Source organism: Tripterygium wilfordii, chromosome 5 (genome assembly GCF_013401445.1).
Source record: "Tripterygium wilfordii isolate XIE 37 chromosome 5, ASM1340144v1, whole genome shotgun sequence".
NCBI classification, from domain to species: Eukaryota; Viridiplantae; Streptophyta; class Magnoliopsida; order Celastrales; family Celastraceae; genus Tripterygium; species Tripterygium wilfordii.
The window spans coordinates 1543198-1568024 of NC_052236.1; the positions used below are offsets into that span (position 1 = coordinate 1543198).

The window sequence follows — 24827 nt, forward strand, 5'->3', positions numbered from 1 at the left end:
TGTTTTATCAGCCTTAGGGCTAACATTTTTATAGACATTATGGAGCTTCTATTCTACTATACAAGTCATGGTTTTATATGTGAAGAGCATTCAAAGTTGATGAACCAGATTGACACATCTTGTGGTACATGAAAATGTGGTGGCATCTAAGATGTGATTATATGAGCTGGAAATTGAAAGAAAATATCACTTGTAGCATGCTAGACGTTTGGAGAGAAGACATGAGCTGAATTTATAGTGTTTTGAAGCTCAAGTGAGGTATCTCTCCCGTTGGAGGGAAATTCCAAAAGTTTTGAGATCAATTAAATTGAATTACTTGGTGGAGAATGTTCTATGTCTTCTTATCCAAAAGGTGAAAGGAGACATAATTTTATGGCTTACACCATATATGTCATGGGTCTTGTTTGGCATTCCTTGAGAGAACATTTGAGCAAATGTTCTATCTACAACATTTATCAAGACCAACTCTTATTTGAACAACTGAGATTTAATCTTTGATCTTCATCAACAGTCCAGATTGAAGCTATGATGAAGAGTCCTGATTTGTTTTAGAAGATCCAACGGCCATGATTGCAAGCCCCAACTCTACCAAAATAAGGTGGAGGATGAAATTCATTTTATATTTTTATGTAGAAACTATTATTGAACAATGAAATTTTCTTCAATCTCTGAAATCCATCTCTTCAAGATATCATCATCAATCTTCAAGCTTCTACCCAAGTTTGAGAGTTGAACTTTGCTACCGAAATATTCATCATCCTCAAGCCTTCATACTCGAAATTTACTGAAGAATTTGAGAGTTTTATTTGCCTAAATCTGTAAATTCTTACTTGTGAATCCTTGAGAATTCTCTTTTTGCGTGATCCTAAACACTTTCTTAAGAGAACCTAAAGCTTAACCACTTTATCCTTTCCTTGTGAGAGTTTTTGAATTTCCTTAAAACCCTAGTGTGGAAGTTTGGGGATTAGATTGAAATCCCTAGGTTGGGGGTAACCTTGAAGCCCTTGTGTAAGCTTTTGTGGTGTGCTTGTGAAAACCACATTCTTTAGTGGTAAGCTCTTGTTGGGGAGACTTGCATGCTAGTTGAGCCTATTTGTATTTGATTGAAACCTTGAGTCCTCAGTTGATCCAAGAAAATCTCAGGTGACTGGTTGAACCTTGTGATATATGTGTGTTAGTTATTGTTTTCATCAAATACTTGATTATTTGTTGTTTTTACATTAGTTTATAATTTGAATTTTAAAAGGGGATTCTTAATTTGGAATTTAGGGATACAATTCACCCCCCTCTTATGTACGTATTGATTTATCATTTATAAGCCGCAATCTAAAATCCCTACCACGCAAGCTATCAAATTGTTGGTAATAGTTTTTCGTTTCAATATATGTAATGTACAAAAATTTTAAACGTAATATACAAAAAATTTATTATATTACAACACATTTGCATAAATTTAAAATAATACACTAGAATAAATAACTTCCGTTGTTTTAGCATCATACCTCTTTTGGTGATATCATCGTCACCTACGAACCTTACTGGTATTATAAGCTCGTTAGATATCGAAAAGACATAATACAAATTCGCACTCCTCGTAAAATCAAATAAGAAAACTTTGAGCCAAATTGTTATTTAGAAATAAAAATCAAGTGATTCAAAATCACAACTATCTAGTTGTTGTTGCACGTACACAAAGCACACACTTCTGATGTAATAATTCGTCTATACTTAAGCAAGTCAACATTGTTTACCTAGAACAATAGAGAATGTCATTTTTAATAAGGCTAAATCATTATTTATATCCCTAAAGTTTCACAAAATTCTCGATTATGTCCTTTAAGTTTAAAATTTATTGTTTATATCCTTAATGTTTCACAAAATTCTTAATTATATCCTTGATGTTTCAAAAAGCTATCCAGTTTTATCCCGAGTTAGATTTTCCGGTAATTTACTCGCCGGTTTTTGTAAGTAGTTACACATGTGCATTACACGTCACATTTAAGAGTAAAATAAAGCCAACTAAAAAAAACATTTTATAATTAATAATTTACCACTTGCAAAAATTTTTTAAAAAATCAATCAATCAAATAACACTACTGTTAACTCCCTGTGAAGATGATTGATAAATCCATGGACTTCAAGCTGTTTAAAGTTCCCAACTCAGGCATAGTGCTAACTTAACTGCAAGTCTGTAACCACAACCACTCGTCTTTCTCATCAACTTGATCAGAACCCCAACTACTCTTCATTTGTTTACAAACACACCAATCTCTCTCTCAATTCAATCAACCCCAAACAGCATAATGGGCAGATCCACAAACTGGGTTTGATTTTATTGTGATTATCTCTAATGGGTTTTGTTTAATTTTATTTTTTAGGTTGAGAAAACTAAGGCCGGCATGAGGACTGAGAACTAATTGACAGCGACGGAGAAGTCCTGGAGGAAGACGAGGGGCGATTTTAGGGGAGAGAGTTCCGATGAGGCAATGATGAAGCTAGCGGCTTCGTTGGAGAAGAAGGGGGAAGACTCAAGGATGAAGGAGAGCTGGAGAGGGAGGAGTTTGGGGGAGACGAGCTCAAAGTCGATTGGTGCAAGTGCGGTGGTGCCGTCTGGGAGACTGAAAGTATGAAGGGCAAGCTTTTTGGGGATCTCTATTGAAGTTTCGATTGAGTTCTCCCATAGTGATCAAGTTCGATTGAGATTTAGATCTGGAAGATTAAATTGGGTTTTTGGGGTTTTAATTGTGAATCTTTTCTTCCAACGTGACTTTTTTTTTTTAAGATTTAAGCTTTTAGGGTTTGAGTGGTTTATACCTTAAGTGATGTGGCTTTTCTTTTTAAAAATTATATGATATGGAAATATGTTTTTGTATATCCAGTGCCACGTGAACAAGCTCCAGTCATCAACCACCGGAAATTTCAAAATCTGGACAGAATTGAGAAAAGTTGGAAACATCAATGATATAATCAAGAAATTTTATACTTTGAGGACATAATCAAGAAATTGTGGAAACATTGAGGATATAAAAAATGATTTAGCCTTTTTAATAATTTGTATCAGTTGACAAAGTTGTAGTATTAGTATTGTATGTGGTTGCAAGCTATTTTTTCTAGGGTCAAGTCATATTCCCACATTCAAACGTTGGTCCCGCCCCCAAGATTTTTTTAATAAAATATACTACATATATATATAGCTTACAGGCATGACAGAAAATTATAGTTAGTTCAATGGTTGTTTGCTTGGTAGCTTCAGCGGGAAGGTCGAGTCTTATGTAAGCAAATGCCACATATATATTTTTTTTTCCTATTTTTCGTTCCTATGTCAGCAAGCCATTTTGTTTATCTTAAACTATTTTATTTTTTTAGATTATCTCTTTATCAAAAACGAATAACTTCATTAGATAGTCGAATTTAATGGTTCTATGCCTGAGATACGATAATCCACAATTATTAAAACTATTGATTATAAAATATATTATTCATTTTGCTTGTTCTCTCACTAATATAAAATAATATATGTAATTCAATTAAAATTATTATAGTATTGCAGACGAAGTTATATTTATTGGATTTGATATTAATAAAAAAATATAAATACCAAAAAAAAAATTTTGGGGGCGCTGCTGTCGAACCCCCATGTTGCCCCCGCTCATCTTAAATCCTACCTACATCCCTGGTGTGATGAATTACATGTTCTTAGTGCTTCAACAACCTCCATATAAAAAGTACCATGATATGGATCCATCACCATGATCCACACAACTTGATGATGTGGCAGTTACATGGAAATATGGGCCAATAACCCAAATAACAAGCAAATAAGCAGTTTCCATGATCTACCACAACAAGATGTGTCAAGATCATGCCCAAGGAATAGGAGACGATGATCACCCTTGAATTCCAAGAAGACAATAAGAATAAGAAGAAGAAGAAGAAGAAGCAAGATTTGCGAGGATCCCACGTCAAATATAGATTCAGGGTCTCTAATTTTTTTTCTTTTACTTAGCATGACTCTAGTCAACTAGTTTTTAACCCAGTTTATTTCATTTTCAAGCATCCATGGTTGTAACCCCGCTATTATTATGTTGATTTTAACTTGTAAAGTACGATATTTATTCCCAATGAAAACTATAATGCTTTCTAGCGATGTGTTATTTTCATTTTGTCTAATAGAAGTACTGTTATTCTAGTGTTTGTCTTCTATCTCTTGCTTTTCTCACTTGACACTAGATAAATTTTAAGTCCTTTGTAGGAAGACACCCTCGAACTAGTGGTTTTCACATGTTATTTGGTGACAAGTCATATTGGTCCGCAAATCCCATATCAAAATCCGTTGAACTGACGTCAAGTTCTGGCATGCTCGAAACACATACCATCACTTCCCAAACTTGAACATTTCTATCCTCACAGGGCAAAATCGACAAATCTCCTATCCAACTCATAATAGTACCTACAGCTACAAAACTCCACCAACCAATGAAATATAATTTTATATAGAAATATAAAATAAAATAGGAGAAAATTAGTTATCTAATATAGTTGAAAAGAATAATGCTTGAATCCCCCAAAATATTGACCCATATTTTACACTCAATCAACGAAACTTGTTGGATGTTAAGTGGGCCATGTACGCGTGTTTATAATAAAATGTTATTTCACATAAGCATAGATTTAGTGATAGAATGAGCGTCATATTTTGAGAGTTTTTAGCATTACTCAATTTAAAATATCAAAATACTCAATGATTGAAAAACCAATTCAAGAGGAGAAATTATAAAATCCACTATTGCACGATATTGTAACCCCAATGTGCTATAAAACCCTACCAATCCATGAAATATAATTTTATATAAAATTATATATTATTTTCACCAATTTATTAAAAAACAGAAGAGGACAATGCTTCATACAAACGTCGAAACAAGTGAATTTCTTATCCCATCATTATAATTGATAAAGCTAGTTAAAAATGAATAATTTGAGCTAGACAACTCATGTTCAACTATCTACATAAATATTTTACAATTTTTTTTATAATGTTTACAAGGTAGAGTGATTCAAATTCTAAAGAATCAAGCGTTGGGTTTTGACCAAACTTATTATGTCGTTAGATAAAAAATTTCTGTTCATCATGGGTCTGATCATCCGAGTTTAGATCCATATTAAATGTTTAAATGACAAATTTTTATGATTTCATTTTCAATTATATGTAAAAAAACCTATAGAAGGACAAAAGTTTATGATGATTTGTTCTCTTAAAATACTTCATATTAAAACATATGCTTTTTATGCTGGGGTTAAACTGCACATAAATTTTGAAAGATTGGTCATTTATGAAAAAAGCGAATAAAAGAAAGGTATAAAAGAAAGCAGAGGGGGTGGGTCTTCCAAAGCAAGGAAAAATTACTAAATGATTATTGATTGATTATGACGTTTAAAAAAAAAAGAAAAGGTGAGTATGGAAATTGAGCACTCGAGAAAGGAAGAAGGGTTTCGTTTCTTCGACTTTTTTTCTTTTTCAAATCGAATCCATCAATGAGAACATCCTGCAATTTAATCCATCTCAAGATCTAACAACCCTCGCCATGTCTCTCTGTCAAGGTAAACTCTCAACGCCTTCTTCCCCCATTTTAGATCATCGTCTCAGAAATCCAGTTTGGATTGTTGAAGATAATAGTATACACCTAAATGTGCAGGTAGGTAGGTTGATCTGAATCTTGGAGCACTGGTTCCGTTAATGGTGAGTCAATTTGGTTCACGATCATGATCATCATCTTGTGCGGGAAACAGTAGAGGCGGAGGAGGAGGAGGTCGATTTTATTTATTCTCTGATGTCTGTAGAGCTGTAGAACCGATATGCAGAAGAGTGGGAGTATAAACAGAAGCGCTAATACGGCGTCGTTGAGAGTGACGCCTCCACAGCCGCAGCTCCAGCAGTCGCTCAGGCGGCTAGGGTTGTGCTCGCCTGGAGGGGCTCAACACGCTTCCCCAATCGTTTTTCCCGAGAAACGCAGTAAGAAAATTAAGGCGGCATCCAAGCGTAGCGAGGCCGTCGGTGGTGACGATCAATTGGAGAAAGGGAAGGGAGATGAGCTTAGGATTGATGTCGGGGTGGGAGATGAGAAGTCGGATTTGTTGGGGTACGTGGTGTTCTCTGGGAAGCTTGTTTGGGACAAGAGAAAGTCTGTTGCTGTTCAAAATGGCGTCAATGGCGTCAAAGAGCAGAGTTTGAGTGATATTGGTAATCAAGAGGCTGTGGATGCCAAGCTTACTAGCAGGGCGTTGGTTTGGGGCACTCATATGCTGTCTCTTGACGATGTCATATCGGTAAATTAAGCTGAATTTCTTCATTTTGAGCTGAAAGGGGTAGAGGAGTTACTATAATTATGAATATCTGGAGGGTGCATTTGTTTGATAAAGTGATTTTAATTTTACAGGTATCTTATAATGTTGGTCTAAGGCATTTTACAGTGCATTCCTATCCTTTGAAAAGGGGTTCATGTGGACTTTCTTGTTTTATTAAACCTCGAAGGATTAGAAAGGACTTCCGATTTTTGGCCACCACCCCAGAGGATGCAGTACATTGGGTTGGTGGATTTGCTGACCAGCAGTGTTTCGTAAATTGTCTGCCGCATCCTTTGCTATTTTCAAAGAAGCAGGCTTCTTCGGAATTACTTCCAATTGATACTCCTCCTGAACTGATTTTTAAGTGCAAGAGTCCGCCGAAGATGCTTGTGATATTAAACCCACGCTCAGGACGTGGTCGTTCAAGTAAAGTTTTTCATGGCATCGTTGAACCAATCCTTAAGGTGCGTAGCTCAATTTCCATCGGCAAATGCTGATTGTTTCATTAATTTTTGAAATGGGTGAGTCAATGTGCATTCCTTTAGTCAAACATGAATGGGAATTTTCCTATTGGATAAATTTCCCTCATTAAGCAGATTTGATAGTTTGACAATTCAGGTAATTTATGGTGCTTGATTTATGTAAGGATGAAAGACATTTATATGAAGAAAAATTAGAGAGGTTGTCTCTGATAAGATACTACCGATGGTTGATGCAGTTTCCAAGTGCTAGGTCTAGTTTGGAATAGTTTAATTAATGGATTTTCTTGGAAGGATTTAGTAAAAAAGTTGGCGTATCTTTGAATATGCTTTGGACAATAAATTTGTACAATCATTGAAGAGATGCAGTGCTTTAGATCTATGAATTACTGGATAGAATAGTTTGGTATGACTTTGTTGTGGTTTATTAAGCTAGGTGACTTCTTGAATCTAGAGTTGCATGAACAACTAGTCCTTTCAAAAGAAGTTACATGAATCATGTGTAGATGGAGGTGAAGTTGAGAATGTTCAATAGTTGGGCCAAATTGTGGTGGATAGGAGAAAATTATTTTGAACTTTTGACAGATCTCTATCCGATTAGTGGCTATTTTAATTTATAGAATATTGTTAATTTGATTCATGATTGGACCTTCGGGAAATCTCCTACCAATCCTAGTTTGAACCCCTAGGCACTTTTTGTTGCCTTTTAAGCTTAGAATGAGTTAGATTGTGAAATGTACAGTCTGGGATGCCATGAAGCCAAAACTAAAGGAACACAGCCTTTCAAAGGTAGATCAGGCTTGAGTGGAACTGGTAAATTAAGTTATCATAATTTCTTCTTATTATTATTTTGAGAATATGAAATCTCTCCTGGGTTGGACCTCATTGGACCTAAGCCTGTAGAGTAGCAGAAGTTATGGCTGATCTCAGTGTCACATTCCCATTTCACTGGGCTAATCCTATTTGGTGTTATTACTCAGCGAGACATTCTTCAACCAATAAAACCCCAAATGATTGTGTAACCAAATGATTTTTTTTGGTAACCGGTAGGCATGCCATTTGGACAGCTCAATAAGCCCAAACTTGGGCCGGCTGCCCGACAGGTTAGTTGGGCCGAGGCCCAGCGCAAACCACTTGGAAATAGCTGCATCAGCTTGCAACCAAATGTGATGGTGTAACCAGATCACTATTCCTCTTTCAGTGTGTGAAACAATAATCAACACAATCACATATGATAAACGAGTAAAATAACTGCCTATGGTGCGACAAAGTTTGTCTTCAATTCTTTCTTCTCATATGGTAGCCAGGATCAACAAATGTTGGACAACAGTTTGTTAAAGACAAGTGACACATACCATATACTACAAGTTTTTCAACAAGAAACATCTACCCTCTTATATGATAGGATTGTCCCACATCGGAAGATGTGGGAGCTAAGGTGTTGTTTATAGGGGGAGGTATGGGCCTCCCTTAGTACCCAAGGTTTTCTAGTATGGGCTGGGAGGCCTTGGGTACAGCTGGCCCATATGGGTGGGTGTCAGTTGGGCCTTGGGTGCTGAGCGTGTATGGGCGCGACTCTATCAATGGTATCGAAGCGTACGATCTTGTTGTGCCTTCTACTTGGGGCCGCACCTACGGGGTGGCTGGCCATGGTGCTCGGCCAACGTAGGTGTTGGTCTTGAAGGGGCGGGTATCGATAGGATTGTCCCACATCTGGGAGCTAAGGTGTTGTTTATAGGGGGACGTATGGGTCTCCCTTAGTACCCAAGGTTTTCTAGTATGGGCAGGGAGGCCTTGGGTACAGTTGGCCCATATGGGTGGGTGTCAGTTGGGCCTTGGGTGCTGAGCGTGTATGGGCGCGACTCTATCATTATACAACTTTCATTTCCTTTTTCTCACTAACAAAAAATAAAACTAGAAAACTTAAGTGGATTTGCGAGCTTAACCTTGCAATGTTAATGTACAAAACATGCTGGTCATTATGGCTGTCTAGTTTGTTTATCAATGCTGCCTAGAATCTATACTTTGTTTGAGAGACACCAATCTGGCATTCAGGGTAGGAATTGAGGTAGAGAACACCAAGTAGATTTACGAGCTTAACCTTGCAATGTTAATGCACAATACATGCTGGTCATAATGGCTGTCTAGTTTGTTTATCAATCCTTGTTTCAGTCTTAGCTGAAGTGGATTATGAGGAAACTAGAGAGAAAACAAAGGAAAGCACTAGGGTATTTATGATCCCTCATGTAGCCATGATGGTAAAACTTATCAATTTTGAGGTAAAATTTTCAGGGACCGTCTCATCTTTATATATATAGGGACGATCATCTCATCTTTTTGTATCTTTGTCACCCTTTTTTTGTACCCACACCCTCGCATACCAATAAAAGCGTGTCATGAGTCTCATGACAATAGTGTGCAGTGTCTTTTTATTAGGATGCTGGAACTCCATAGGCCATATCTCCCTGTGACTTAAAATGTGATTTTCATTATGAATCTCCTTTTTTAGCGGGATATAACAACTATGAATTTGCTTGTTGCTGCCTGATATTTTTATCAAAAGTGGTACAGTTTGAGAATACTCTATACTATGGTTTTTCTATTGCATGAGATTTTCAGGGTAAGTTCGGGTAATTAAAGTTAAAATAGCAATTGCTATGACAGAGTAATGTAGTGGTTCTCTCTTGAAATATCCTTTCTTTCTTGACTCTTTGTTCCTTTTCTTTAATTAATCTGTTTCTTTCTTACCATTCAAAAAGTCCCTTTCTTTCCACAGTTAGATATCCTGCTTTTCTTGACGTTTTCACTTCTGCGTTCTGGGTTGAAAGGTTGTTCCATTTTTTTAAATCTGTATCTATATTCCTGTTAACATCTAAGTGCAAACTGTGGCAGCTTGCTGGTTTTAAATTGGAGGTTGTCAATACAACATCGGCAGGCCATGCAAAAAATCTTGCATCAAGTGTTGACATTAGCGTGTGCCCTGATGGTACTATTATTTGATTAACCTGCCCTTTTTTTTTTCTTTTCTGGATTGCTTATGATTTCTGTTGATATACATTATCTTTACCTTCTGAAAACTTGTCTTCTTGCACATTTTTTCAGGGATTATATGTGTTGGAGGGGATGGAATAATCAATGAGGTTAGGGATTTTCCACTCAAATGATGTGGGCATTCTTGCATTTTTGCTTGATTTTATCCTTTTGACTTTACTTGAGCATGTGCTGTATGCCTGTACCATTCCCTTCATGGAGACTTTTGTTTTATTTATCTTGCTTCAGCACAGTTTTGTTTTATTCACTGTTATTTATTGAAAAAAATTTCCCTTGAATTCTCTTGTTGTAGTATGGTGTCCATTGATTTTGGTACAATCTTTTAAATTGTTCACTGAAATTGATTGAGTTGTTTGGAAGTAATTTTTCTTCGGAATGAGAGAGAATTTTACTAAAGAGCTCAAAGGTGGGGCAACCCAACGAATGACTTGTTTAGAAGTAACGCGCATGGTTCAAAGGCACAGTTGCTAAATTTAGTTTGATTTCTGGGTTTCATCTCTGTTGCTGTGAACTTTGTAATGTTTTTGTTGTATCAGGGAAGCATTTTCTCCTCTCTTGAGGTTCTTTTTCCTCCCACTTTTTTTCTTTTGTTTCAATTATGAGTGGGTCGGGTGGGTGTTGGGGGGAGCTGGCAGAAGCCAAATTGTTTTCTTTCTTTGCTGTATGATGTGTTGAATTGTCTATTTAGCTCTCACACATACTTTTTTTTTTCTCGATATGTTCTTCAAATCACTTAGATACTAATTTCTCACGGAAGTTAAGTTTTATGATATAATTTGAGATTGGAAAGATTAGCTGGATGGAAGTTGTCAATTGATCTTTTGACTTTATTGTCTGTTGCACTCTAAAGGTCTAGTATTTTTTATCAGGATGCATTTCATTGTTACCCTCTTGGTGGCTTTTGTATTCCTCGTGCTTTAAGCTATTTAGTCACCCAAAAGTGAAAGAAACCAGTCTTTTTGTTTTTCAAATCACCTAGAGACTAGTTTCTCACTGAACTTAAGTTTTATGAGATTGGAAAGATTAGTTGAATGGAAGTTGTCAATTGATCTTTTGACGTTATTGTCAATGGCACTCTTAAAAGTCAAGTATTTTTTATTAGGATGCATTTCAGTGTTACCCCCTTGGTGGCTTTTGTATTCCTCGTGCTTTAAGCTATTTAGTCACCTAAAAGTGAAAGAAACCACAAACTCTGTCCTTACTAGGCAGTCGCTGGGTCTTGCACTCCTCTTTGGACAAAGAGTTGTTAGCCTGGATCTCTATAGGCAATGACAAGCATCAAGGGAGCTTTGTTCAGCTGATCCCGATGTCTGTGATGTGGCTGATCTGGATTGAAAGAAATAATAGGATTTTCAACAACAGCGAAACTAATTTAGACAGTTTCATAGGGTTTGACTGCCTTAAATCATGGTGTTTTTCTTTCTCAGGGAACATTTTTGATCTTATGAATTTATCCTCTCTGTAATTCTTCTAGGTTGCACTTTCTTGGTGCCTTAATACATTTTTGCATTCAAAAGAAGTATATAAGCTGACGTAACATATGCACTGGCACACATATGAACTCTGATATATTTTTTGCTTTCAAAGGTTCTCTTAATTTGCTACAAGTCTTCTACAAATTGGATGACCATTATTATTGTGCAGGTGTTAAATGGTCTACTTAGTAGACCTAACCAGAAAGAAGGAATATCTATACCAATTGGAATTATACCAGCTGGTTCTGATAATTCTCTAGCATGGACTGTTTTGGGAGTTAAAGATCCAGTCACTGCTGCCCTAGCTATTATAAAGGTGTTTCCTCTCTTCCATATGGGTGGAGTATTGTCTTTGAACTTGCTAAATATGTTGCTATTGTAGCTTTCTGTTTCTTTTGTTTGCAATAACGATAAGGTAGTGAAACCATAAAGAGAAATTTGTGAGATTCTCCTTTGCCATTCATTTCTATCACAAGCTACCTTTTAGACTCATCCTATTGATCCATTTGCTTTCTCATCATTTCTTTCCATGTCGTTTTGAATTATTACTATGGAAGAAATATCTGATCCCTTTTGGCGTATTAAAATCTTAGACTCAGAGAATTAGCTGGGCAGCTTTAATGGAGCATGACAAGTTTTACTATGTTGATGCTTGTTGAATTATCATAGGATTTTGGAAGGCATTTATTAATATATTGGCGAAAATGAAGGTGAAGACGAATGATATTTAAGATTTTTCTTCAGGGAGATGAAGATGAATGATAGCCTTTCCCTTTTCAGTTTTCTCTCTGTTTTGTGAGAAAAAGATCGCTCGAGCTTCTAATGTGAAAGCAATTGGAAGTTAACTAATGCCAATGAGGATTTCTACAAAGTTGCTTCCTTCACAAGAACTTAAAGTGAACCCGTGGTTTGAGCCAATCTATTTTATAAATACTATGCTGTGTAAAGAAATTTCTCCGGAGCTTATGATTTATGTCTCTGTAGGTTTTGATTTACTCCCCATTCCCCAACTCAAAATACCATAAGGGGGAAAAAGAAAAGGAATCATATTCTTCAAACTAGGGAAGGCTCATTTAGTCAGTTTCTTGACTGTTGTCCAAACAGAAGTTTTGGGCCTTTTGGCAATAATAAATATTACTGTTTTTCGGAATGAAAGATGTTATTATCCTATGGATGCCTTTTCCTGGTTATTTTATACATGGAGTCGAGACTTTTTCACGTCCAACTAATAAAAAATAACACAAAGTCTTGTGAATCTTTACTATTGCAGACCGGTTTATTTCAGTTTCCAACAAATTTCATCATAGTACTTACTAATTGATGATCGACACTGGTTTTGTCCAAAATTGAAGAGTTGACATTACACTTACTAGCTGTGATATAATATAATTATGTCACACGCTTCATGCACTTTTCTTTCTCTTTATTTCAGGGTGGTCTAGTAACTACAGATGTTTTTGCTGTTGAGTGGATTCAGACTGGGGTTATTCACTATGGAATGACTGTCAACTATTATGGTTTTATTAGTGATGGTAAGTCATTAAACTGGATATTAATTCTTCCAAGTCTGAATTTTTACCCCTGGTCCATTAATTTATGGGCTCTGTGTTCCATACAGCTGACAACTTGACTTTTAATGTTTACGGTTGCCTTTTATTTTCATATAGAGTAAAATTCATAATTGTTTGCCTTCAAAACCTAGGTCCAACTTCAAATTTTGAGCCTTGTTGTATGATTTTTGCTTTTGCAAATACAAAACAACACCCGTGCATAAAGCTCCCACAATGGGCGGAGTCGGGGATAAACAAGATGTATTGAGACTTTACCATCACATACTATGTGGGGAGACTATTTCCAAGAATTGAACATGTGATTTCTAGGTTGCACCCTGCAAGTCTACCACTAGGCTACATGAGAAAAAATTGTCTCAAGGTTAAGGCTTTGTTTTACTGTTCAAGGAAAACTTGCCGTCCTGAAAGCCATTTAAAACCTGATATCTAAGGGCTGGAGCAGGACTATAAGCAAGAGTTATGTCCTCTCCGAAGATTATATTCGCAATGCTAAAAGTAGGATGAGAGAAACAAATGATATCTTTGAATCGAGAAAATCTTAAACAGCTTTATATATGGCTTTTTGAATTTTAAACTGATTATTTTTTTGACATTGAAGCTAATAAATCTCTTAGTATGCTGCTGGTTGGTCACTGTTATCATTTTTTGTCATAGCTGATTTGTACATCAATGTTTATTTCTCTTGTATGTGGCTTTCTTGTGTATAACATTGAATCGGAGCAGAAATTCTTGGTATTTAATCTTCTCTTGATTTTGATTTTGAGCATTTGTCATGAAGATTCATGTGTGCGTGTGTGTGTGTTTTTTTTTTTTTTTATTTTATTTTATTTTTTCGTAATAACATTTCCAGTTGCATCCACTGGTCTTTAAATAATTAATCCGTCTTTTTTTTTTTTGCTCATATCGAACAGTTTTGGAACTTTCTGAGAAATATCAGAAGCGCTATGGTCCTCTACGGTATTTTGTTGCTGGATTCCTCAAGTTTTTGTGCTTACCAAAGTACAGTTATGAAGTGGAATATCTTCCAGCATCGAAAGATGAGCAAGAAGGAAATCATGAAATTGTTGACATCGCAGAACTCTACACTGATGTTATGACAAAATCAAACACCGAAGGCATTCCAAGAGCATCTAGTTTATCAAGTATTGACTCAATAATGACCCCAAGTCGAATGTCGGGGGGAGATTTTGAAACATGCAGTAGTACTTATGCAAGCACCGAACCTTCTGAGTATGTGCGTGGCCTAGATCCAAAATCTAAACGCCTATCATCTGGGAGGAGCAACGTGACAGCAGAACCAGAAGTTATTCACCCTCAGTTGCCACTTTCAACAACTCCAAATTGGCCCCGGACCAGGTCAAAGTCAAGGACTGATAAAGGGTGGACTGGATTGACTTCCACCCATGATTCCTCTAGATGTTCTTGGGGAAATGCTGCAACAAATGATAGAGAGGATATATCTTCAACCTTGTCTGATCCAGGTCCAATTTGGGATACTGAACCAAAATGGGATAGTGAGCCTAACTGGGATGTGGAAAACCCAATTGAATTGCCTGGTCCACCAGGGGATGCAGAAGCAGGAGCAAAAAAGGAAATTGCACCAAGGAATGAAGAGAAGTGGGTTGTCAAAAAGGGACAATTTCTTGGCATCATGGTCTGCAACCATGCATGTAGAACAGTTCAGAGTGCTCAGGTAGTGGCTCCAAAGGCAGAACATGATGACTACACGATGGATATGATCTTTGTTCATGGAAATGGGCGACTGAGGCTGTTGAGATTTTTCTTACTGTTGCAGATTGGTCGACATCTTTCTCTGCCATATGCTGAATATGTGAAGGTATGAGTGTTTAATATACTGGTACTTTCGTACTTGAATTAGCAGAGAAAATTGCTTTAGTGATCTAGTGGACTAAAAATGAGGCAATGGAGGTGATACTGAGCTGCAATTTTAAACAAGAATGATTCAATTTTAATGCTACTTGAAGCAGGCTGCTGCTGATGAATTGGCCACTGGTATTGGCGTTTCTAATATACATGCCCAATGCATATTTCTGTTGGTATATTCATCCTAAACCTCGAATTAAGATCTCAAAATTCTCCAAAAATGTTTCTAACTTCCTCGAATATGTCCCATCTAAAGGGAGAAGGAGAAAAAAAAAAAAAAACTAATAGAAGTAGGCCACTATTATGAAGGTCCTGAAGGATGATTTCGTACATGCAAATTTTTTTGTATGTACAACTTGGTGCAGTTCTATCTTAAAAATGTCTTTATAGGATTTGCGTTTGATTTTGTGCTATTTGAATGCATAGTCTCGGCAAAAACAAAAACAAAAAGGGCAAAATGCCAAATATAATGCTGATGGAAAGTTGGGAGGTTTCACCAGTCTTCCGTCGGAAGGTATTTTCTTAAATCTAGCAAAAATAAAAGAAATTTATTTATGCAGGGACTATTGGCATGGTTAACCATATTCTATTTATAGTCTTACTCTTCAAATTAGAATTGGATTTTTTTTTGCCATTTTGATGTATGCTTCCATTTTGATGCCAGGTTAAGTCTGTGAAGATTAAACCTGGAAAGCACACCCACAATGGTTGTGGAATTGATGGTGAGCTTTTTCCACTGAATGGGCAAGTAATCTCTTATTTGCTTCCAGAGCAGTGCAGACTTATTGGTCGCTCTCCTAGTCATCATGTATAACAACCATGAACAACTTTTTTTTTTTTGTTGTCTTTTGGAATTCTTTGAAGGGTTCTGGGGGAAATCGGTTTCTGTTCCTTTTTTTGAGTTTTGGTCGTGCAAATATGAAGAGCTACTAAACCAATCAGAAACTACTCTCTTCCATTTTCATTGCTTCTTTTTCAGCCCCCACTGTTGCGCCATTGCACATCTGAACCCCCTGTAAATTTTTGTTCAGTAACGTGTATTTTGTTGCTTGTTTATTTGTTGATTTTCTCTCTCTTTTGCAGAATTAACTACTTTTTTTTTCTTTCTCCTAAGTCCTAATGTGTAGTGTACACTTCTTCTCTGTTTGTTGCTGTTGAAGGCTTCCAATGTATTTGAAAATTCTAGCTAATTTGATATTCAGTGTGTGTCTCTCTTTCCTTCTCATCTTTTCCTCCTCCTGGCTTCTGTTTTAAAAGTAAGTTTGGCCTATGAATAATAATCAGCAGAAGCAGCGCGGCAAAATTACAGCTGTTAATCCATTGATGTTCGAATGATCATGTTCGATATTATTGCTTTCATGCTTGTTCTTGATTTGATTTCATGCTGCTACTATCTTGTCTATCAGGGACACTGGTTTATAATTTTTACATATTTATGTATTTGGCCATTTCTGATGAACAAGTAGAAATTTCTCACATTGTTAATGTGTGTCAATGTTGTTTTTTTGCGGGGTCTCAGGCCGGAAAGGATCTATATAAACCAATTATCCAAGCATTCTCTCGACTTTTTAGGCTATCTTTGAAGTGTGCGACTAAATTTTTCAGTGGTACAGGGTCATATGGTTGATAATGCATTTCATTTCTAATGGATAACGTGTTAGGACATTCCATGATGTACCAAAAATTGAAATCAACACAACTTGAGATCACAATATGAGAGGAAGTGTCTGCTTCTACTGAAAGCGGCTTGTTTGGGACTTGAGAGTGAGTTTCTTTTTTCTTTATCTCAATATTTTTGTCTGGTTTAGTGTGTGTTTAACTTAGGACGTTATCCAACTATCCAAAACTAGTGGAGGAAACTGATACGAGTATCAGAGTGTAGATATTTTTTTTGTTTTGTCTTTGACCAATAATATCGTCGACCAAACAGGGTCTTACATAATTGATAATGTCTTTTTTCAATTTTCTTCTCGAAATTACAAATAAATTGGAAAGGTGTCAAATTCTGTCTAGTTTGGATGATCGGATTTGTTAAATCTGGATTAAACCAAGTTTAAACATAAGTTATATATTCGAATTTTGAGTTTAAACATCAAATTTTTATCTAATTGAATACCGAGTTTGGGTCTAAACACATAAATATTTACGATTTGCTTGTTTGGATCCTATTAGGTTATTATCATGTTTTAAATTAATTCAAATTTGATCAATTAAATATGTTCAAAAGTCAATTCGGGTTAAATTCTGAACATGTAAATATTTGGTTAACCGAACCGATTTTCTTATGATCCCTAGTATATTAGCCGGTGAAAAGAATAAGATGAGAGACAGACACGTGTATGAAGATAAGCATATTACTTTTGAACTTTGAAGCGCTGCTAACACAAGCCACAGGCAATAGAGGCTGTTAGCAGAGCTCGGTTTGCTAGACCTTCGTCCACCACCGCAACAGCCATCAGTAGTAGAATTACTTGATTGATGATTATGTCGGCCACGGCGGCTGCCTTAGCCTCCGTCCCTTCAGCTATTAAGGGCGTCAACACCGCTACTTCAGCCTTCGATGTTTCATCCAGATCTTCTCTACCATTCCCGGTAGTGGTTTCACTCCCTCTTCATTCTAGCTTAAAGAAACCGGATGTGGCGAGGAGGAGGAGCACGAGTAGGATCATTTCCCGTCAGGTGGCGTTGAATTCCAGCAATTCGACCGTGGATCATGATATCTCACCGTCATCGTCGCCACCACCGCAACCGGAAGAGGATGAAGAGGCAAGTCGGGCAAGGATTGGAGCTAGGGTTAGAGTGAATGGTCCGCTGAAGGTTTATCACGTTCCAAAAGTTCCGGAGATGGATCTGACGGGAATGGAAGGGAATCTCAAGCAGTACGTTGGGTTGTGGAAGGGGAAGCGTATCTCCGCCAATTTACCATACAAGGTGGAGTTTTTTACAGAAATTGAAGGGCGTGGTCGTGTCAAGTTCTTTGCCCATCTCAAGGAGGATGAGTTTGATTACATTGATTAACTATTTTTCTCTTGCTTTTCGTATAAGTAATAACGAATACCGTTGGAAGTATGTATGCCACTTAGACATCTGTTTATTAATCCATCATTATTAATTGATGTTGATCGTTTTCAGCTTTCCCAAAATTGATGCTTTCTTTTTTTGTTGATAGTTGCAAATTTAATACTGTTATGCTTCTGCTTTTCTTGTTTCCTTCTTTTACACTGGCAATCATGCTTATATGATATCAACTTGATTATAAATTGTCTAGTGTTTGGGTAGTACTTGTAATTTGTCAAGAAGTGAGAATTAGATTGGTCAACCCCTAAACTTCTCTGCAGCAAAACATTTTTTTCTTTATTGAAAATTTAATTTATGATATGAACGGCTAACTGTCCTGTAGTTTACCATTAGAGAACTTGCCTCAAAGAGTTTCTTTACTTTTTCCCTGTGTCTTTCTGGTTTAAGAATGTTAAGAGTGCAGGAAAGAAATGAAATCGTTTCTTTACTTCTTTTCACCCTTTACTTTGCTGTGATACATTATATCATTGGATATACATGTTCGTCCAAACTGTGTCTATTTTATATGTTCGGTGTAGGATGAGTTTTTCGTTCTCGAAAAAAAAGGAGGTGTGCTGTGAGTAGTGCATCAAAGAACCTTTGGCGGAGAGTGGCAAAAGGTATGCAAGGGAGGCGGATGGACTGCCTCTATAGTTAGGGACAGTTTTATGAAATTCTTGACTTTTTGTTGTTGAAGAATTTAGGGTCTAACCTATAGGGTAAGGGGGATAGGATGATGATCTGTTGTAGACAAGGTGATGTGTTTTGATTCCTGCTCCTGTAGCAGTGAGTACATTGTGTAAAAATTTCTGACTATATATATATAAGTTGAGTGGTCTTATGGATAGGGCTGCACAAATCATCCATATTATGCAAAACTGCATGACAGGCAGCCTATATGTGGGATTTATACAGTGAGGAAGTTGGAGTAGAGGATGAAAACCTTACTGTAGGGGAGGCATTTGTGAAGAGAGAAAAAGTTCTTAATATTCTGGTGCTTTTGTTGTTACAATGTATTGCTGCAGGAGATGTGTTGGGTATCTTCTCTTCCTTTTGTTTTCAGGGGATTTGCCTCATTGTTTTTCATATGCTTGGTGGTTGCAGTGCCACAATCTCTCAGAAGATCGTTGCTCTGGAATTGTGTGCCTTTTGTGTATGTCACTGGGTCTCAGGATTGAGAGTGGCTGCAGAGTGTTTCTTTCGAGTTCATTTTTTGCATGTTTATCTTTTCCTCTGATTGTGTTCATTGAATTTATATCCTTAGGCATTAGCTTTCACTCATTTGGTGCCTCTCTCTGTATCACCTCTGGGGTATCCCATCGTATCCTTGAAGTTTTTTGGCCAATATAATTCCTTTATTATTTTTGAGTTATCTCGCTTCGTCCTTGTCAACGGAGCATAGACATCTGTGATGTATCCAAAGACGCTGTCTGTTTGGAGTAAATATGGCTGTATCAAAGAAATTCTGCCCTGGTAGCTGTGGTATCTCTTGGCAGAATTTCATTTAAGCACACTATTTTATGCCCTTTTTTATTTATTATGAGGCACTATGTTATGCTTGTGCAGGTGGCTTTTGTATGCATTACACAGAATATTGTCTGACTCAAATATCCCAATTCAACATGTTTATGGCATTTAGAGATTCATTCTCAATAATTCTTGTAAGGATTCTAATGTGCAGACCAGTATTGCCCATATAAGAAAGAAACAAAAAAATTTCTGAATTAAGCCTCAGAACTATGAGTGTGGCTAGGAGTAATACCAGTCCCCCAGTGACATTTTGTTATTGTCATCTTGCAGTTGTAGGCAAACTTATGTGGCCCTTAAGTTCTATCATGGCGGCATTAGTCTATAATGATCATCATCATTCCTTCACATCTAGTCTTTATCATCATTCCTTCCCATCTAGTCTCTATTAGTTCTTTTGCATTACCAAGTAATCTGACTTTTGTGTTTCATACGATAATTTAACAAGCCTTGTTTTCAACCTTGAAATGTCTTAAGGTTAGACAAAGCTTATACTATTGGTCCTTATTTTGTGGTCGGAGGAGGTATGGTCGCGAGGGATAGTGGAAGAGAAGAGGATTTAGACAAACCATTGGCATTCGGTGCTCGCTGTTTGTACTCTGCACTCTCTCTTTCGGTGGGGATTTGTGCAATTTTGCAGTGGCTTTTGGTGTAGTGCGGCAGAGATCTAGGCATTGTCAGATTTGATTTGAATGTCTGCAGAGCTTCGGCGTTCACCAGATTAGGGTTCTTTCTGTTATTACATTTATGTCATGACTACCAAACGTGCTTATAAGCTACATATCCTTCTCAGTTAATTAGGGCTACTTCTGACATTTTGGTTTTTTTCTGGGATCTTATGTCCCTGAATAAAATGCTTTATGTTTTTTTATGTTGCTTGATTGTGTGATCTCTCCATCTCTTCTTTGGCTTTTACCCACTTTATTTCGTTTATTTATTTATTTATACATTTTCTGTTGTTTTGATTTATGGTAATGTGGGAATCCCTTTGGAGGTTGGCCTTAACATTGATTTGATCATAAAGGAATTTGTGGCGCACTCTGCCAGTATAATTGCCTCAAAATTGGAAGGAAGTCCTTCAGGGTATTGGTCACAGGAGGAGAAAATCACAAGGTCAGTCTCTGGGCAATTGGCAAACCCAATGCCATTTTGGTGAGTTATTTCACTTTCTCACTCTCTATTAAGTGCATTTGTTAGCTAATACTTTCAAATGCCCCTATGCACTCGTAGTTTTCAGCTTTTAATTTGTTCTGTATATCCTTTACTTATATCCTCAAAGTGTTGTATTTCCCCGATCCTCTTTTATAATTTTTTAGAGTGTTGCTTGAGTAATCTCTCAAGCATGTTCTTATATTAAACCAAAATTTCGTTAAAGTAGCATTTTTCTGGGGTCAGTGACGGTAGTCTTGATGTGTAGCTTCAGATGACTTGATGTCTAAGCCTTCGCATGCAGAGTCTGTAGGGACATACAAGTGGAATTGATTCTGTGTGCTTTGATGCATCTGAAGTTTTAGTTCCTGCTGGAGCGGCAAGTGGTACAATTAAGCTTTGGGATCTAGAGGAGGCAAAACTTTGCTTATCAATTCTTTCAAATGTTCTTCATACTTGTTAAAGCAAAAGGAAAGTAGTTAAACTTAATGACTTGTCTTCACTGTTTTCTATGTGACGCTTTAAGTTAATATGATGACTTTTGATGTTGCTATTTGAATTTGTGTGTAGTTGTTCGCACACTAACTGGACATATATCCAATTGCATAGGTGTCGATTTCCACCCATTTGGAGAGTTCTTTGCCTCAGGTTCGCTTGATTCAAATAGTAAGATATGGGATATGAGGATATCAGAAAGAAGGGTTGTATCCACACTTACAAGGGTCACACATGAATGATCCGTGCAATCATATTCACCCCAGATGGTCGCTGGATTGTATCTGGTGGGGAAGACGACACTGTGAAGGTCATAGCTCGTTTTCTTTCTGTAAAAGTTGGGCGTTAATCTATTATAATATCATGTATATGTGAATGTGTTTCTCCTGATAAGAAGTGGAAGCATGTACTTGAAACTTGTCAAATGGAAAACCTTCCTCTAACCGTCTTTAGTTATAGGCAGCCTGATATGCACTGTTTGGAGCAACAAAACTTAAGGAAACAGATTAATCACCATTAGAGGTGAGAGGGTTACTGCCCATATAACCATGAAAGATTTATCTACGAGACATTAACTCAATGACATTATATTAGAAAATTCCATCTACATTACAGTGGCTATGGCTACTAAACTAAGTGCATGAATTACACATCCATTAATCCTTAGCATTTAGAAAATGTCTCTCTTCACTGCTCAAATGTCTGCTTGTTCCTTTCCTTCTATATCCGGCAGCCTGATATGCATTCATAAAAATGCAAGAAAAAAAGCGAAAGCATGCATTTCTTGTTGTCCTACCTTTTTTGTTTGAGTGCGTGAGCATCTTGGGAACATTGAGGCCAATTTCTGGTATTATGGGTCTATCTAAGCGTCCTAGAATTTTACCACATGTGGTGATTTAGATTGAAGGTCAAAGCCTGTGTTTGGTCTTGTTTCCATGATTACATAGGCATTGCTTCAATGAAAAGCTTTTGCTGTAATTGTAGTTTTTTTTTTTCCAGCATTTATGGGCCATCACCATGCCCACGATGCATACAACTGAGTGCCTCATATTGTGAAGTGAGAGGCCACATGTGGTCTTGAGTCTGGTATGTTACACTTGACGTTGCATACTTTTTGATAAACTAGGCAAACAGCTGTGGGATCTTACTGCTGGAAAGCTGCTACATGATTTCAAGTGTCATGAGGGCCAGATTGATTGCATAGATTTTCATCCCCATGAATTCCTTTTGGTAAAAGGTTAGTTCTATTTTCTTAGAAATTTACTTGTTTCCCATTTAACATACTTCATCTATAAATATATGCAAATTGAATACATGTTTGGGTGCCAACCAAATACAGTAATTTAGAAACCTGAATTTTTTTTATTGTTTCAGAGAAGTATCTCATATTGCCATAAATTTAACGTGCTTCAGGATAATGATGGTCAATAGGGTTGTTTCTGAGTGTAGCATGGTTGTCTTCAATTGTGATTATTATCAACGATTGCTGAAATGTTATATGGATATATCAGTTGTTCATGGAAGTCCCCCTTAGTGTCTTATCAGTAAATAGTTTTGTTCATGAAAAAATTATTGTTGTTCATTGAAGTCATCCTTAGTGTCTCATCTCTAAAGAGTTCTGTTCATGAAAAAATTCTTGGTTGTTAAGAGTATCCCCTTTTTGATTTTCAAAATCAGTAAATTCTTCAGTAACCGAGTTCTCTATGCAAAAGTGTCTTAGGGTCTTGAGGTGGCGAAAGGGTTGTTGTTGGGGGTTGGGGGATTAAACTTTGCAGCCCAAACAGTGCCTGTGCGAGTATCGTAACCAAATGAATTCTCAGACGCACCCCCAAATAATTTATATACAGTTCCTCAACCCTCATTTGGTTTTGTTCCCTCACAAGAAGTTAAAGAGCTTCACAGTGCATGAGGGTCACTCTGCTTCCCTGTGTTGTACGCTTTCATACGAATTGCAAAGAGATGATGTTTCCTTGGCCCTACTCTCGATAAACTGAATAATACATATGTTCATGTCTTTCTTCTTCCCTTTTTTTCTTATTGAGGCACCAAGCAGGTGTAAACCAGGGATTACGCGGTGGCCGGACTTATGGACTCGAGCATTGTTGCAAAGGAAAGTAAACTAGTTGCTAAACCAGCTATCTGTGAAACTATCAAAACCAGACTCTACTGCGTTGAAAGTCCTCCATTTCTTCCTCCTTTGTAATTCTAGCGACGAACCTATCAACCACCTACTCTGCGTAACCATGTCAAAACCAGACTCCGCGTAGCCATGGACTGAATAGGAGAAGAAATTTTCAGCTGAATTTCTCTTCTTCAGTCCAATATTAGTGTCAGCATTTTCGAACTAAGACTACACTTTATGCTAGTCCACTAGTTTCTTACTCTCTAAATTACTGACCAACTCTGCTTGGTGAAGTAGTTGATATCCGGTTGAGTACACGATTAATGTAGACCTACCTAATTAAGACGGCAACCCTTTTGATAATTATTTCTTGGACAATAGACATTGCACAGATTGGTAAAGTTGCTACAAAATAACAGTAGTGGTGTAACTGAGCTTTCGGGAGCCCCGGGTAAACTTTATAAAAGGGTTTTCTTATAAAAAAAAATAAATATCGTATGTTACTTAAAGGAGTTTGTGAAAGTATAACACTGATATTTGGGGATTCGAGAGCATGCCTCTGCCTAACAAATTGATATATAATGATCCAAACAATGAATTAATTCTTGTACAACAAAATGATTATCCTCTGCAAACTACAAGCAAGCTTTTCTTCCTTAATTTTTAGTACTATTTAGTAGATTGAAAAATAAGTCATAAAATTTTCAACATTTTACAATTTCCAAGGGACTTAATTAGATAGTAATTATGTTTATCATATATATAATTAAGTTGGATAATGATGAATCAGTTTCTACTATAATATGATTGCACTGAGAGTTCAAACCAAATTATCGAGCTTTGTAACCAGATATCATGCAATAATAGCAAGCATGCTTATTGCGCCGATGACGCAACTCAATGTTCTCAGGACATGAATTTTACCTCAAACTTTAGCTACATACATCCCGAAAAAATCCCACTTTTGAAAAGTCTAAACTACCCTCCACCAATTCATTAAATCCCAATCAAATCTCACTCAAAAAGATATAGGACAGGTGTCGGCAAACCACCTTGCCTCACCCACTTCATATCACTCAAAAACCTTGCCTCACCCACTTTATGTCACTTTCAAAAAAATATAGGACAGGTGTCGGCAAGCCACCTTGCCTCACCCACTTTATATATAGTATATAGATAGATATATAGAGACTCTCCATTGCTTGATAGACACAAGACTGTACCATCTCATCTGATAGTAGGCACAAGTGGGATATCAACAATTTGATTGTCAAGACTCAAGACTATAATCTCACATCGAACTGACATAACCTAACCAAATGACTAATAAGCAAAACGCATTTCCTCTCACTTCAACAACACGTTTGCTTTATGAGCTGAAATACTGTTAATTTATGGACTCAATTACTGTTAAGTGAGATGATTGAAAGAATCAAAGTTTTACGGACTCATGCCCAAAGAGGATAATATTGTTGGAGTATTCGGACTGCAATGCACTTGTCAATTGCCAAGCAGACACCAAAGTAGAATGAGCATCTGAGGCCATCTATCAAAGTAGATTCACCATTAAAGATTTGCTTCAACAGACCCTTTATTGCAAAACCCTAGCATGCAAAACTCTTTCCACCACCATACTTAGTAGATTCAGTGATTCACAACTAAGCATTTACAT

General features: G+C 36.9%; 2 protein-coding genes and 1 long non-coding RNA gene across 4 annotated transcripts; all 3 read left to right on the forward strand.

The window, feature by feature from the left end:
- The first annotated feature begins 5440 nt into the window (after positions 1–5440).
- LOC119998753 (sphingoid long-chain bases kinase 1-like) lies at positions 5441–16030 on the forward strand. The gene is made up of 9 exons (XM_038846157.1): positions 5441–5601; positions 5697–6327; positions 6438–6809; positions 9717–9810; positions 9927–9964; positions 11520–11666; positions 12783–12882; positions 13833–14758; positions 15470–16030. Exons 2-9 carry the CDS (start codon positions 5857–5859, stop codon positions 15617–15619), a joined length of 2298 nt encoding a protein of 765 aa, XP_038702085.1. The 5' UTR covers positions 5441–5601; positions 5697–5856; the 3' UTR covers positions 15620–16030.
- A 1122-nt stretch (positions 16031–17152) lies between these two features.
- LOC119998178 (ferredoxin-thioredoxin reductase, variable chain, chloroplastic-like) lies at positions 17153–17948 on the forward strand. Its single transcript, XM_038845426.1, has one exon. The coding sequence runs from the start codon at positions 17284–17286 to the stop codon at positions 17821–17823; it is 540 nt and encodes a 179-aa protein (XP_038701354.1). The 5' UTR covers positions 17153–17283; the 3' UTR covers positions 17824–17948.
- Positions 17949–19767: 1819 nt separating this feature from the next.
- LOC119998179 lies at positions 19768–23506 on the forward strand. 2 transcript variants are annotated; one of them, XR_005468209.1, is made up of 4 exons: positions 19768–20541; positions 20843–21343; positions 22160–22270; positions 23076–23506. It is a non-coding gene; the product is annotated as an uncharacterized LOC119998179 (long non-coding RNA). The 2 variants fall into 2 exon arrangements; XR_005468208.1 differs by having other exon boundaries at positions 21148–21343.
- The last annotated feature ends 1321 nt before the right edge of the window (positions 23507–24827 follow it).

Bases quoted from the DNA above. Each gene is read 5' to 3' on its own strand.
- LOC119998178 (XM_038845426.1), top strand. From the start codon at position 17,284: ATGATTATGTCGGCCACGGCGGCTGCCTTAGCCTCCGTCCCTTCAGCT.
- LOC119998753 (XM_038846157.1), top strand. From the start codon at position 5,857: ATGCAGAAGAGTGGGAGTATAAACAGAAGCGCTAATACGGCGTCGTTG. The intron at 9,965-11,519 runs GTTAGGGATTTT...ATTATTGTGCAG, and splicing joins GGGATGGAATAATCAATGAG to GTGTTAAATGGTCTACTTAG. The intron at 11,667-12,782 runs GTGTTTCCTCTC...TCTTTATTTCAG, and splicing joins CTGCCCTAGCTATTATAAAG to GGTGGTCTAGTAACTACAGA.